Source organism: Dipodomys spectabilis, unplaced genomic scaffold (genome assembly GCF_019054845.1).
Source record: "Dipodomys spectabilis isolate Male_0828 unplaced genomic scaffold, ASM1905484v1 ptg000511l, whole genome shotgun sequence".
In the NCBI taxonomy this organism is placed as follows: domain Eukaryota; kingdom Metazoa; phylum Chordata; class Mammalia; order Rodentia; family Heteromyidae; genus Dipodomys; species Dipodomys spectabilis.
The window spans coordinates 514,015-528,535 of NW_024871188.1; the positions used below are offsets into that span (position 1 = coordinate 514,015).

Here is a 14,521-nt window from a genome sequence, read left to right on the forward strand (position 1 = left end):
AGTCACCAGCCCTGGTTCCATGTGACTCTTATCACCAATGAACCAGCAAAAAGTTGGAAGCGGAGCTGTGGCTCAAGTGGGAGAGCACCAGCCTTGAGTAAAAAAACTCAGGGCAGCGCCCAGGCATGTACACAAGAGTTGGGGGGAGGAGGATGAGTGAACTCAGGAACACACACTTGACTGAGCGGCAGAAGCACCTGTGCCAGGGCAGCCAGGGAAGCTGAGGAATTGAGGACTATACACCGGGGGCAACGCTTTCCCAGCAGACCAGACCATACTGGGCCGCAGCGAGACACACTCACCAAAGAAATGATGCATCTGACACAAGACAGTTCAGGGCTAGAGAATAAGTTTATACACTTCCATATCAGTCCAGGCACTGGCCTCCAGGCCCCAGCATCCCTGTTGCTTCAATTCATTTACAGGCGTTTGACCCCAGCACCGAGGGGTGGGGGGGCAGCAGGCGGCCGGGAGGAGTCACCACCTTGCAATAATGCTTTATTAAAGGACAGATTATATGCAGCTTTTCTGGGAAATTTTTACACGTGTCTAAAGGAAAGGAATCAAGCATCCTATATAAAAACTCTCCAGGCCTTGGTGAGGCCAGCAAAGCAGGACAAAGTGCTCTTTACAGGAGTCCAAGTAGAAAGTTCAAGTATCCGGTCAGCGGTGGGGGCACCCAGCGGTGCTGGGCCCTCAGGAGGCGCCGAGCGGGTTTGCGGGCAGCAGGCTCTCACCAGTGCCCAGCCCCACGGTGCCCTCAGCTCCAGAAGTGACTCTGCACGGCTGTTGGGCTTCTGAGGGAGGCAGAGAGGAGGGTCTTTGCGCAGCTGTATCCCTCAGGTTAGGTCCCCCGCCCCGGGGAAGAACCTTCTTGGGGGTGCATCTGGTGGGAGGGGGGAGGTACTGGGGCCCACTCACCGGCCCTGACTCCTCTCTGGTGACCAGCTGATGGGTGTGCCCATGGCTGGGCCCCTGAAATGCCTTCTGCCCGGCTCGTGATCCCTCTGTACCTGCGGCTCTGCCCTCCTTACCAACATCGGGGATGTCCACTATCATGCAGTCGCTGTCCTCTTCCTCCTCCTCCTCCGTGTCTGCCTGGAACCCATCCATGTCCCCAGCTCCTGCCTGCACAGAGAAACCACAGACCGTCACAGGAAGGGGTGGACCCCTGCTGGGGCCTCCTCTCCCTCCTTGCACACAGGGCAAAAAAACCAGTTCAGCCCAATTTGACAGCTCTGTCTCCATACGTGAGCCCTATGGCCGGGAAAGCCTGGAGGTGGGGGGAGTCCCCTAAAAAAACGAGCTATACTCCCAACTTCCAGAACTCTCCTTTACCACTGTCCACCTCACTACAAAAACCACCTGAGGACTTGTTGCTGGGACAAAACTGGAGGCTAGGTAAGGAGGAGACGAAACCTTTGGATTCCAAAGAAACAGTTCTGGGTTTCTGCTTGAAGAGGAACTGATAAAACATCTCAGCACGCGCTTTTTGCAAGCCCCTAGTGGCCCACCTTGCTGCCTAGATCTCCGGCCAGACCAGCTGTGCCTGGGGTGCCACTGGGCAACGGCAGAGGTCTCAGCGTTCTGATTATCGGCCTCTGTCCTACCAAGGACGAGATGCATCCGTGGCAGGGCAGGAGGGAAATCACGGTGCTTCTGCAACCAGTCCTTAGCAAGGACCATCCAAGGACAGAGCTAGGCTTACTCTAGAGGGCAGCTCACTTTTTTTTTGCTCATCCTGGGACTTGAACTGTGGGGGTTGTTCCTAACTTTTGTGCTCAAGACAGGTGCTCTACCACTCGATCCAGAGCTCCACTTCCAGCTTTTTTTGGTCAATTGGAGATAAGAGTCTCATGCACTTTCTTGCCCAGGCTGGCTTAGAACCATGATCCTCAGGTCTCAGCCTCCTGAATAGCCAGGGATTACAGGTGTGAGCCATGGGCACCTGGGTCTCAGACCACTTTTAAAATTCTTCCACACAAATGTATGCCTAAGAGGGGGATCCTTGTGGTGAGTGCCTGGGATCTTAGCTTGTTGGGAGGCTGAGACACTGGAATCATGTGAGATTTGAAGCTGGCCAGGGTAAAAACAAACATCTGAGCCATTTCAACCAATCAAAACTGGGTCTGGTGACTCTCCTGTCATGCCTGTTGTGTCAGAAGCCTGAGCAGGAAGACCACAGTCCAGGCCAGATTAGGCACACATGTAAAACCCTAGCTGAAAAACAACTAAGACAAACAGGACTGGGGGCATGGTTCAAGTGGCAAAGCACAAGGACTTGAGTTAAAGTCCCAGTACCACCAAACAACAAACGCAAAGAACAAAATCAGCAATAGCCAACAGATGACAGGCTTCCTGCCCGTGGCCTGTCAACGCTCAGGGGGCGGCCCCACATCGGCTCTGGGTAGAGGCAGCCCTGCCTTGGGAATAGAGGGGGTGCCCCCTTTTTCCAGGCACCCACCTCCAGGACAATGCCCACAGCGTCTCACTGTGCCCATCAGCCACTAATTCTGGAGGGGCCAAGGCAGACCAGTAGAAGAGCTGCTGTGGTGTCCGCAGGGAAGAGCTGGTGGAAGTGGACATTTTCCTCTGATGGAGGAAAATCACTGTCCTGCCTCCACTGGGCACCGGGGTCAGTGCACGCTTATGCAGTACGCACCCTGTGTGAAGTCACAGGCTGTAACCGTCACTTCCCCATCACCACTGTCCCTGCCCAAGTAGAAACACTGTGGTCAGGAAAGCAATGGGACTAATGTCTAGTGTTGTCTTCCTTTGTTTTTGACATAAGGTCTGTTACCAGGGCTGGCTGGCACCACAGATGCCTGCCACTATACTGGCCTGCCCTTTTGCTTTTCTCTTTTTGCAAGGTACTGGGGCTGGAACTTGGGGTCTTGCACTTGCTAGTCAGGTGCTCTGCCCCTTGAGGTCCTGTGTGTGTCACTGGATCACTGGAGGCACAGTGGGGCTGGAAGCTGGACTGAGAGGTAAAGGAAAACATAGAAATGGAGGAAGCTCAGCCCACAAACATGCACAGGAGACAATCTCTGTGGACGCCTAGCAGAGGGCAGAGGCTACACAGCGGGCAGTGCCGGTGTACATGGCATTCTCAAACCAGGGTATCTAGGAAGGCACAGGACACAGATGTCTCCTGGGACATCTGAGGATCATGTGGCGGTGCTGCCCGTGCAGTGTCTGGCTTTGTTTCTCTGCACAGAATCCTGTGCTGGATCTTTTACAAGGCAGGTGGCAGCCCCAGGTCCTGCTGATGCCCAAGACCATTGCCAGCCCCAGGGCAAGGATGAGCCCCAAGCTGGGCGGGCACCTCGTGGCTTTCACTGAGGCCCTGTGCTACTGTGCCCATCCGAGGGCCCTGTGAAGCCCTGATGTGCACATCTGAGACCCCTCATATCCCTGACCCCCGAGCCTGGACTCCTCACAGGCCAGCGGGTGACTTGTTCTAGCAGTGGCAGAATTTCCATCCCTGGAGGATGGAAGAGGTGGAAAGCACCTCACAGTCCCTACCAGCACTCACCGCACCCTGGGAGGAGAAGGGGCCTCCAGATCACTTCCAACAAGTGGCGCCTGCCCCAGGGCAAGCCTGAGGGTGCAAAGGCGACACCCTGCTTGAATGCTAAGCACAATCATGACTTTGAGTGGGCCCTAGCTTAGCCCTACCCAGGCAACAGCTGGACACATTCTAAGATTGGGGAGAAGGTAATGAGCAGGTCCCTTTGAGCCACAGCACCACTAACGGTTTTCTGGTGGTTCATTGGAGATAAGAGTCTCATGGACTTTCCTGTCCGGGCTGGCTTTGAGCCGCAATCCTCAGATCTTAGTCTCCTAAGTAGCTAGGATTACCAGCGCGAGACACTGGCATCTGGCTAACAAGGTTCTTTTTTTTTTTTTTGGTCCAGTCGTGGGGCCTGAACTCTGGGCCTGGGCACTGTCCCTCAGCTCTTCAGCTCAAGGTTAGCGCTCTACCACTTGAGCCACAGCACCACTTCTGGCTTTCTTCTTTTTGCTTATGTGGTGCTGAGGAATGGAACCCAGGGCCTCATGCATACAAGGCAAGCACTCTACCACTGAGCCACCTTCCCAGCCCCAACAAGGTTCTTAAGCTAGGGGACACTGTGTGCACAGGCCAGAGGTACTGGGGTCAGCCTCATGACACTAAGCCTGAGAGGCTTCCTCCAAATCCAGTGGCAGGGAGGCTCATAGTACTTAACCCATGTGCCATGGGCAGCAGCAAGGTGCCAAGCACCTCTGTGGAACTATTTCTTTACCATGTCTCGGAGCACTTTATTCTACTTTTGTCAAGTAAACACGGCACACAGCCTCCTATCCCCACTCCTGTGGGGAGAGGCTTGTGCAGCTTGTCCCCCTGAAGGCTTCTAGAAAGCCACAGAACACCAGGTCCAGGCAGGGCGGTGGTGTTCACTCGGCAGAGCCCGGCCACGGTGAGCAGATGTGCGTCCTCTGAGCGCCTCTCCTGTGCCGTGATCGCTCAGGTGCCCCGTGCACACGCTTCCTACAGACGGGGACCCTGCCACTGACTGCGCTAAGGGACAGCAAGCACGAGTAGCCCCGCAGGGCCACCGGAGGGCTGGTCACCATGCAGCTGTGCCCCAAGAGCGAGCCCTAACTCTGGTGGAAGCGCACGTGACTGGGCAGGACCTGTGTGGGTCCTGCTTCTCAACCTCAGATGACTGTAGGGCGGGTGTGTGCGCTAAGTGTGGAGGGGCCCTGGCGGCTCACCTGGCCATCATGCCTGCGCTTCTTCATGAACTGCGTGATGCACATGCTGCCTGCAGACTTCCGCTTCAGCGTCACAGGCGGGCCCGGGACGCTGCCACTGTCCTCCCGGGACGCCACGGGCTCCATGGTGACGTAGCTCCACTGACATGGCACGGGCAGGTGCTCCTGGTCGAAGCTCTTCAGCACCTGTGCGTGGACGTACCAGCACATCCTGAAGTCCGGCCTCTTCTCGTACACCGAGTTCTCGGAGATGAGCCGCTTGAGCCGGGCTTTGGAGGGCACGGCGGTGGCCTCCTCGGTGGAGCTGGGGCTCGGAGGGCGGGAGGAGGTGGGGCTGGGGGGACTGGGGGTGCTCCCGGGACTCAGCAGGCCGCGACGGCAGTGCTCCTGGAACTCCCGGATGATCACTTTGCTCCCGTTTACGTTGCCGTGCAGCAGCGGGAGCAGCTGGGCCAGGACTGGCGGGACAGGGGGAACAGGGAGGACTTGAGACACTTGGGAAAACATGCCCACAGCCAGGTTGAGGGGGTAGATAAGCCAGGGCCATGTGTGCCCAGCAGGCTCCCCAGGCCAGCACTGTTGAGCTGCCACAGGGACCTCAGCTGCCGTGGGTTCTTGCTCAGCCACTAGCTGCCGGGCACTCGAAAAGCTGAGAGGTGAGGCCGGAGGTGTCACCCCCTCATTGTAGCAAGCACTCTGCTGGGGCCTGGTTGGTGGTGAAAACCACCAGGAACAAGACCGCACTAAGAGTAGGGTGTGGCAAGGCCGGTCACCCTAACACTCCCCGGGTGGGAGGATCCAAGTCTGAGGCCAGGTGGGCTGCAGAGCAAGACCTTGTCTCCTAAGACTGGGGTGCAGCTCAGTGGCAGTAGCCATGCTTAGTATAGCCAAGGCCCTGGGTTCCATCCTCAGGATATGAAACCAGCCCGGGAGTGGGATTTGCAGGGCCTACCCTCAGTGCTGTGGCCGTGTCAGCTCAGGTGAGCCTGCCCATCCACCCCAGACACCTGAGGCCTGACTCACTCTGCTGGTCTCTCTTCTCTCGCTTGGAAGCCTTGGGCGTCCGCTCTTCCTCAGGGGGCGCGGTGTCCAGCAGGCACACCGTGAATTGCTGCAGCAGCTTCAGCTCAGCGCTCGCGCAAGCACTGTCAGCAGCCCACACGCAGCCCACCTTGATGGGCTGCAGGACACGGAACCGCTTGCCCTTGGCCAGGTACTCGTCCCACTCCTTGGCTTTCAGCTTCTGCCGCACCTTGTGGTTCTCCGGGTCGGCGCACTCCTGCAGGTGGGAGACAAGGTTGTCCGGCGTCCCCATTTCTAGACAGTCTGGTCTGCACCTGACCAGGTATTTCCATTCAAGCCCCTTCCTGCCTCTCTGGCTAATGCACCCCACCGAGCAAGGCCACCTTGAGACCACTCTTCAAGCAAGGGCCATCTAGGGCACACCAGGACATTGTGACCTTTAAATCTGACCCCACGACAAGTTTTTTTTTTTTTTTTTTGGTCACTCGTGGGGCCTTACCTCTGGGCCTGGGCACCATCCCCAGCTCTTCAGCTCAAGGCTAGCACTCTACCACTTGAGCCACAGCACCACTTCCAGCTTTTTTCTGCTCATGTGGTACTGAGGAATTGAACCCAAAGCCTCATACATGCAAGGCAAGCACCCTACCACTGAGCCACCTTCCCAGTTCCCCTAAGACAGTTGCCTCCTCATTGCTGCACCCAATGACTTTCAAAGCTGTGTCTCTGATACTAGAAAGCAGTGGGTGGTGAGACCACTGTAGGGACCCAGGGAGTCTTCTGGGGTGATGGGATAGTTTATCTCCAGTGGGAGTTTCACAAACAATAGACATAGCCAATGGTTAACCCCAGCTAGTTAGGAGGCAGAGACAGAAAGACAGAAGTTGGAGGCCAAATCAGGCCAAAGTTAGTGAGATCCTATCTCAATGAACTCAACAAAGCTGGGTATGGTGGTACATACATACCTATGATCCTAGCTACTCTGGATGGAGTGGTAGAAGGATCTCCTCATGCCTGGCCCAAGCAAAAATATGAGCTTGTATCTGTGTCTTTTTTGGTGTTGTGTGTTGATCCTGGGGTTTGAACTCAGGGACTGGGCGATGTCCCTGATCTTTTGCTCAAGACTAGTGCTCTATCACTTGCCCCTAATTCTACTTTCCTGAATTCTTACCTGAGAAACAACTAAAACACAAAGGACTGGGGAATTGGTTCAAATGGGCAGAGCATCTGTAGATGCTAATAAGTGCAAGACCCTGAGTTCAAACCCTAGCACAAAAAAACAAAATAAAGAAACCTCACATTAGTGGAAGACTGAGGTGTTAGGCTGGGAAGGTGGCTCAGTGGTAGAGTGCTTGCCTTGCATACATGAGGCCCTGAGTTCAATTCCTCAGCACCACATAAGCAGAAAAAGCTGGAAGTGGCACTGTGGCTCAAGTGGTAGAGCGCTAACCTTGAGCTGGAGCCGAAGGGCAGCGCCCAGGCCCAGAGTTCAGGCCCCATGAGCAAAAAAAAAAAGACTGAGGTGTATAGGTTGAAGTACAGGTTGATGGCACCTAAGAATGTTGCGTCCTCACCCCCCCCCCCCCCCGCTTTCTGCACATACACCTCTTTGCTCAGAAGCTTCTACTGGGTGCATCCTGCCGCTCTCCCTGGCTGCAGTGGGGATCAGGACCACTGTCAAGAGGTCAGAGGTCAGAGGCCACAGAGCACCCGCTCCCAGGTGAGTACTCTGACCTCTGCCATCCTCACCTCAGTCACACCCTCGTCTTCAGACAGGTATCCGTGGGGCACAAAAAAGCCATCATCCTCATCTTCATCTTCGCCCACTTCATCGTCATCATCCTTGAGAGGAAAGGAAGTAGCTGAACACGTGTGGGAACAGCAAAGGAGGCTTCACCATGAACACACATCTGAGTGTGCTGGGCTGGGTGCGGCTCCCCGGAGGAGCTGCCCAGCGAGGCCCTGGGGTCCAGCCAGCGCACAGAAAGAAAGGAAGCAGGTGCAGTCTGTGACACTGCCACAGGGCAGCAAGAATCCTATGGGGCCACAGGGCTGGGCAGAAGCAGACACGTGTAGCCTGGGGGTACAAGGGGAGTGGGAACCTGGGTATTCAATGTGCGCTCGGCTTTTTGGAGTGGGTATGGCTGTGGTACTGTGGCTGGGCAGCCTGGGCTTGTGGCCCATCCTTACCCCTTCGCTGTGGGACAGGGACTCCCCAGGCTCCTCCTCCTCCCACTCATCATCACTGTCCACCTCATAGTCCAGGAGCTTCTGCAAAGAGTGGTGCAACGTGGGTTACAAAGGAAGGGTGAAGCCAGCACGTCCAAGGAACCGGAGTGTGAGGAAAGCTGGGCGGAGAGGCCTGCAAGGGCTCACCTTGTCTTGGGCCCAGGGATCCCGTGGCCGAATGACTGCTGTCTTCTTATTCCACGTGCCCCAGTACGCTGGCCGGTGGTTCTCAGAGAACTGCAGGAGCTTCATTCGGCCAAACTTGCTTCGCTCAGGCACACCATCGACTTTGCTGCTCTCCACGATCATGACATCACTGAGGGCGAGCTGAGCTCAGGAATGTGCCTCCTCCGCCACCCACTCTGCCCTTGCTGCCCACTCTGCCCACAGGCTGCAGCAAGAGCCGGATGGATGGGATGCCCTACACAGAAGCACCACTGTCCCCAAAGCGTGGTGGGGGGCTTTTACGTAAGGCACGTAGCCAAGCTGTGAGGTGCAGCATGAAGAGCGGGGTCAGCAAGGAGAGGCAGGAAACCCCAGGATTCATGAGCCAGAGTCTGGCAACAGCAGAGCAGAACCAGGAGTGGGCCATGGGGGAGGTGTGGGGTGAGGGTTAGGGTCTCAGCTCCGCTCCCTGGGACTGACTCCTCCTCTGGAAGAGGCTCTAACCTGCTGAACGAGTCAGAGTCCTCGTTGTGGCTGTGGGCTCGAGTGGGTCCCGACCTGAGGGGCTGACGGCCTTTCAGCTCTTTCAGGAAGGAGAAGTCTCCGCTCTGCTGCTGGAGGAGCTGGTCTAACCGATCGCAGAGGTCCGGGTCGAAGGCTGCCCGGCACCGAGGGGCAAGGATCATGTGCTCTTTAATCTCAAAGGGGGCAAACTTCCCACAGTAGCCGGCCAGGGTCTGAAACACAAAGGCTGAGTGGGCATAAAGGGCCCGGACGCACCAGGAGAACCTGGCAGGGCACAGAGGTCAAGGGCAATGGCTCCACTGGGCAGGCGTGTACACTCGTCAACCCAGCAGCCAGGAGTGAAAGCAGAGGCTCGGCAGTCCCGAGCTAGGCTGGACGGCACAGGAAGACGCTATGGATAAATTATTCCTCCATTTCTCCTGGCTGAGTGAACGGGCAGCAAAGACCTGAGCAGAGTGGTCAAGGTCAAACAGGATGATTATACATCAGGTCTCATTTCTCAGTCTCACCTCAGTGTTGGGGTGATCTGAACCCTTCTTTCTGACCCCATTAGCTGTGGTACCAAAGCTGGCAGCAATGGAAGACAATGCTGGGGGACAAGAGGAAAGGCCACTGCTGGGATGTGCACAGGCTCAGGAGAAAACTAGACCTCACGGGCGGCCATACCCATAGAACGCCTGGGAAATGGTGGGGGCCAGGCACCCGCAGAATGAGCAGATCTGAGCCCAGCACCAGCAGAGGTCTTCATGACAGAGATGACAGAGGGCCTGGAACATGGTCAGCACAGCGGACAGGTGAGGGCCCTGGCCCCCGCCCCGGGCACCACACATTCTGGTGATACCAAGCCAAATGAAAAAACAAAAATTAAGCTTTTTTTTTAAAGAAAATAGGAGAAAAAATTAAGAGAATGTATTTACAACAACAGAGCATAGCCAGTTGTTGAAGAATAAAAATGGTGACATGAGAAACAAAACACTGGGCTGGGAAGGTGGCTCTGTGGTAGAGTGCTTGCTTTGCATTCGTGAGGCCCTGGGTTCGATTCCTCAGCACCACATAAGCAGAACAAGCTGGAAGTGGTGCTGTAGCTCAAGTGGTAGAATGCTCACCTTCAGCAAGACCCAGGCAACAGGACGGTGCGAGCCCTGGCCGTGGACACCACGGATTAATATCTAGACTGAGCCTCCCCGAAAGCACGCGTCACTGGATGCGGTGTAACAGGATGCTGAGACCTCAGCACCCCCACCCACTTCTATCCTTTTCCCTAGTTGTAAGGTGAGCTATTCTGCTCCACCATGATGGAAGCCAATGTAAACCTTTCTTTTGAGTTTCTCAGGCCAGCTGCTCCACAGCACGAGGAACTGAGTAGGAAGGCTCCTGGGGCAGAAGCCCCACCTGTGGGGCACCTGTTCAGTGCACACCCTGGCCTGGGAGCCAACAGTTCTGCCCATGTGGGTGTCCCCTGCTGAGCAAGGTCCCTTCTGGGTGAAGGAAAGGATGTGCAGGTGCCAGGTGGGTTTGGGCCACCGATTGTCCAAAACCATGCTCACAAGTGTCAAAGAGGCTCATACCTATAATCCTAGCTACTCAGGAGGCTGAGATCTGAGGATCATGGTTCAAAGCCAACCCAGGCAGGAAAGTGTGTGAGACCCTTATCTTTAATTAATAAGCAAACAGCCAGAAACAAAGATGTGGCTCAAAAGTGGTAGAGTACCACAGACTTTTTTTTTTTTTTTGGGGGGGGGGGGGTGGGGGGGGGGAGATGGTGGTGGTGGTTGAGGGGCTTGAACTCTGGACCTAGGCACTCTACCATTTGAACCACAGCGCCACTTCTGGTTTTCTGGTGGTTAACTGGAGATACAGAGTGCCACAGATTTTCCTGCCCAGGCTGGCTTTGAACTGTGATCCTCAGATCTTAGCCTTCTGAGTAGCTAGGAATATAGGCATGAGCCACTGGTGCCTGGCAAGCACCACAGTCTTGAGTGAAAAAGCTCAGTCAAGTGAAAAGACAACTGTGTCCAAGCATGTAGTTTTACACAAGAACCACAATGTTTCCAAGTTTATGTGAATGATCAAATGAACCAAGCACACGGAGTCCAAGTTGTAACAAGAGTGACTACAGACCCACCAAGTGGCCTGCATGTGAACAACAGCCTATGCAGATATCTATGAGCAGCAAAGGACCCACGGCCACCCTTGCACTGAATGGGTGAAGGAAGCAGCGCCAGTCAGGAGGTGAGGGCTGCGAGGGTGGCCCCACGCTGGGATGGAGCTGGCCCCAGTGGTATTGCATTCTTAGGTAAGGCCAGGTAGTGGCTCTCACCCCTTCACCCCTGCATGGCCTGCCAAGGTGGCCTCTGAAAACAGCACATTCAAAAGGACCCTCTTTTCCTCTTTGGGACAAACTAGAAGACCAATAATTGAACCTCCAGACCGGGTGCGGGGAAGGGAAAGGGGGAAGCTACGCACCTTGGGGGCCTGCGGAGTCTTTGGTTTCTGGAAGAATCTGGTGATTTCGGCCTTCTCAGCCTTGATGCGCTGGGACAGAGCAGGGGATGGGGAGACAGGAGCAGTTTTCGATCACAGTCTAATCCTCCAAAAGAGAACCCCAGGAGTGTGGACGAGCAACACATTATTTTGATGTTCGTTCCTAAGGCCACTGGCTAGAGGGAGGCTGGCGGGATGCCAGCGCCATCCCACGGGCAGCCGGGGAGGTGTGATGGGCCAGCACTCGGCAGCTGCTGCGGATGTCCCCTGGCTCCCCAAGACAGGATAGGGGGTGACAAAGAAGGCAAAAGCGGCTCTCGGGACGGCGGCTCTCAGGTGGGGGGGGGGGGGGGGGGGAGGGGGAGCCAATTTACCTTTTCTTCTTCTCGTAACCGTTTCTCCTCCTCTTTTTTCCTCTTCTCCTCAAGCTTAGCCCTATGAGAGAGCAAATGAGGTTTGAGCCACCCTTGGGCTGGGGTTCTGGTAGGAAGTGTTGGGTGCTGATTGGGAAGCAGTGCTCTGAGTCTCCAGTGGCTAGAAGTTGGCTTGATGTCCACCGTAAAAGTATGTAATGAGTATAAACAAGGAAAAACGAAAATCAGAACTTGTTTTCTTTTGGTCGTGGGGCTTAAACTCTTGGCCTGGGCACTATCCCTCAGCTCTTCAGCTGAAGGCAAGCACTCTACTGCTTGAGCCACAGCGGCACTTCCGGTTTTCTAGTGGTTTACTGGAGATAAGAGTCTGGGGGGGGGGGGGGGGGGACGGCAGCGCTGAGAAGGTGTCTCAGTGGTTAAAGCACTTGCCTTGCATGCCTGAGGCCCTGGTTTCGATTCCTCAGCACCACATAAGCAAAAAGAAAAAAGCCAGAAGTGGCGCTGTGGCTCAAGTGGTAGAGCGCTAGCCTTGAGCTGAAGAGCTGAGGGGACAGCGCCCAGGCCCAGAGTTCAGGCCCCATGACCGGACCCCCCCCCCCCAAAAAAAAAAAAAAAAAAAAAAAGTCTCACGGACTTTCCTATCTGGGCTTGCTTTGAACCAAGATCCTCAGATCTCAGCCTCCTGAGTAGGTAGGATTAAAGGTGTGAGCCACCAGCACCCAGCTACAATTAAATTTTTTGTTTTGTTTGATTTTGGTTGGTTGTAGGGCCTGAACTCTGGGCCTGGGCACTGTCTCTCAGCTCTTCAGCTCAAGGCTAGTGCTCTACCACTCAAGCCCCAACACCCACTTGCAGCTTTTTCTGTATATGTGGTGCTGAGGAATCGAACCCAGGGCCTCATGCATGCCACCTCCCAGCTAGAGTTAAATTTTGCGAGACAGGGTTTCACTACAGAGCACAGGCTGGGCTGGAACTGCAACCTTCCAATCTTGGCCTTCTAAAATGCTGGGGTTACAGTTGTGCATCACTATACCCCCTCTCAGTATGAATTACTCTGGGGAAGGGACAATTGGGGCTTCAACTCAGGGCCTTGTACTTTCACTTAGTTCTCTACCACTTGAGCCTTGCCTGCAGCTGGGCTTCTTGGTGGTTAAATAGTGAGTCTTGTAGACTTTTCTGAGTAGGCTGGTCTTGAACAGAGATTCTCCAGAGCCCAACTTCCTAAGTAGATAGGATTATAAGAGTGAGTCCAGCAGTGTCTAGTTCAATATGAATTCTTTTTTGTGTGTGTGTGCCAGTCCCAAGGCTTGAACTCAATGCCTGGGCGCTGTCCCTAAACTCCTTTTGTTCGAGGCTAGCAATCTACCACTTGAGCCACAGCACCACCGGTGGCTTTTTCTGTGATTAATTGGAAATAAGTCTTACAGACATCCCTGCTCTAGAGAGACTTCAAACCATAATCTTCAGATCTCAGCCTAAATAGCTAGGATTGCAGGTGTGAGCCACCAGTGTCTGGCTTCAATACAAAATTTTAATGGGAATTGGAACACAGAGAAATAAACAAGTCTCAACTAGCCAGAGAGCCACCAGCACAGACAATACCCACATTTGAAGGAAATTTGAAAAAGGGATCTGGAGAAGCTTGTTATGGGGACAGGAACAGGGGCAACATAGCCCAACTTACCCACCATTACCCCGCCCTGCAGCCCATGAGGGTAAATGGACTGGTGGCCACCGTTTTGCCTTCTCAGTACAATAGCAAAGAGGTAAGGGTCAAGCCCAGTAACTGGGAGGCACGGCGGCCATGCTTGGCTTGGGGAACTCACTCCAGAGCTTCCTGTCTCTCTTTGCGCCTCTCTTCCTTGATCCGCTGCTTTTCTGCTTTCTCCTTCTCGTCCTTCTCCCGTTTCTCACGCCGTTCCTTTTCTTTCAGCTCTTTTTCTTCTTCCTTCTTCTTCTTGGCTTCTTCCTTGGCCCGACGGGCCTCTTCCTTCAGCTTTTCCTTCTCTTCCTTCAACTGCTCTTTATCCTATGACAGAAGTCAATACTGGCCTTGCACAAGCACCAGGGGCAGACCCAACACACAGACAGATGGAAGGGAGCAAACTCTACAAGACTTTGGGCAAAGTCCAAAGGAGTGTAACCTGTGGGTAGTGTGTGAAGCCCTGGGTGCACCCCCAGCTCCCCACCGTTGCAGGGTATCCTTCATCCTTCCCATTTCTTTTGGTACCAGATTTTTAGGGTGTTTTTGTTGTTGTTTTGGGGTGGTAATGCTTGGGATTAAACTCAAGGCCTCCAGCTTGCTAGGCAGGCGGCTCTGCCCCTTGTATTTTTTCTGTTTTTTTTTCCAAGATTTTCTTCAAGGCCTGTGCTACTACACCCAGCCATTGGTTGAGATGGAGTCACGTTTTGCCCAGGCTGGCCTGTGATCCCCTCATCTCTACCAATGCAATGTACCATGGATTATAGGCATGTGCCACCTTGCCTAGATGCACTGGGGGCTTTATACTTCTTAGACAGGTGCTATTACTCCATGGAACGTCATCTCTAGTCCTTTTTGCTCTGGTGTATCTCAGAGATAGGGCTTATTTTTTGCCTGGACCAACCTAGACTGTGATCCTACTTATGTTTCTCACTTAGCTGTGATGACAGCTACTGCTTAAGATAGGGTTTTGTGAACTTTTACCCAGGCTGGTCTCAAATGGATCCTGATTTCAACCCTGGGGGGGGTTTGAACTCAGAACCTGGGTGCTATCCTTAAGCTTTTTGCTCAAGGCTGATGCTCTACCACAAAAGCTACAGCTTTTTGGCCATTAATTAGAGATAACAGTGATAACAGTGTCATGGTCATTTCTACTCAAGCTGGCCTCAAACCACAGTTGTTTGATCTTAGCTTCCTGAGTAACTGGGATCACAGGTGTGAGTCACCAGCACATGGCAAAATTTCTCTTTAAAACCGTTTCTCA

At 54.3% G+C, this 14,521-nt stretch overlaps 1 protein-coding gene across 2 annotated transcripts in view; it reads right to left on the minus strand.

The window, feature by feature from the left end:
* Positions 1–332: 332 nt before the first annotated feature.
* The window catches only part of Chaf1a (chromatin assembly factor 1 subunit A), a 31,356-nt gene continuing 17,167 nt past the window's right edge, over positions 333–14,521 (minus strand). Inside the window, exons 5-15 of one of the 2 annotated variants that reach the window (XM_042669947.1) lie at positions 13,382–13,584; positions 11,556–11,616; positions 11,164–11,232; positions 8,677–8,909; positions 8,155–8,323; positions 7,969–8,046; positions 7,528–7,620; positions 5,782–6,037; positions 4,759–5,216; positions 1,035–1,128; positions 333–797 (exon numbers count right to left, since the gene is read on the minus strand). In XM_042669947.1, the coding sequence (XP_042525881.1) occupies positions 697–797; positions 1,035–1,128; positions 4,759–5,216; positions 5,782–6,037; positions 7,528–7,620; positions 7,969–8,046; positions 8,155–8,323; positions 8,677–8,909; positions 11,164–11,232; positions 11,556–11,616; positions 13,382–13,584 (1,815 nt within the window). In that variant the 3' untranslated portion in view covers positions 333–696. Of the gene's footprint in view, positions 798–1,034; positions 1,129–4,758; positions 5,217–5,781; positions 6,038–7,527; positions 7,621–7,968; positions 8,050–8,154; positions 8,324–8,676; positions 8,910–11,163; positions 11,233–11,555; positions 11,617–13,381; positions 13,585–14,521 lie in introns of both variants that reach the window. The other variant, XM_042669946.1, reaches the window with a different exon arrangement.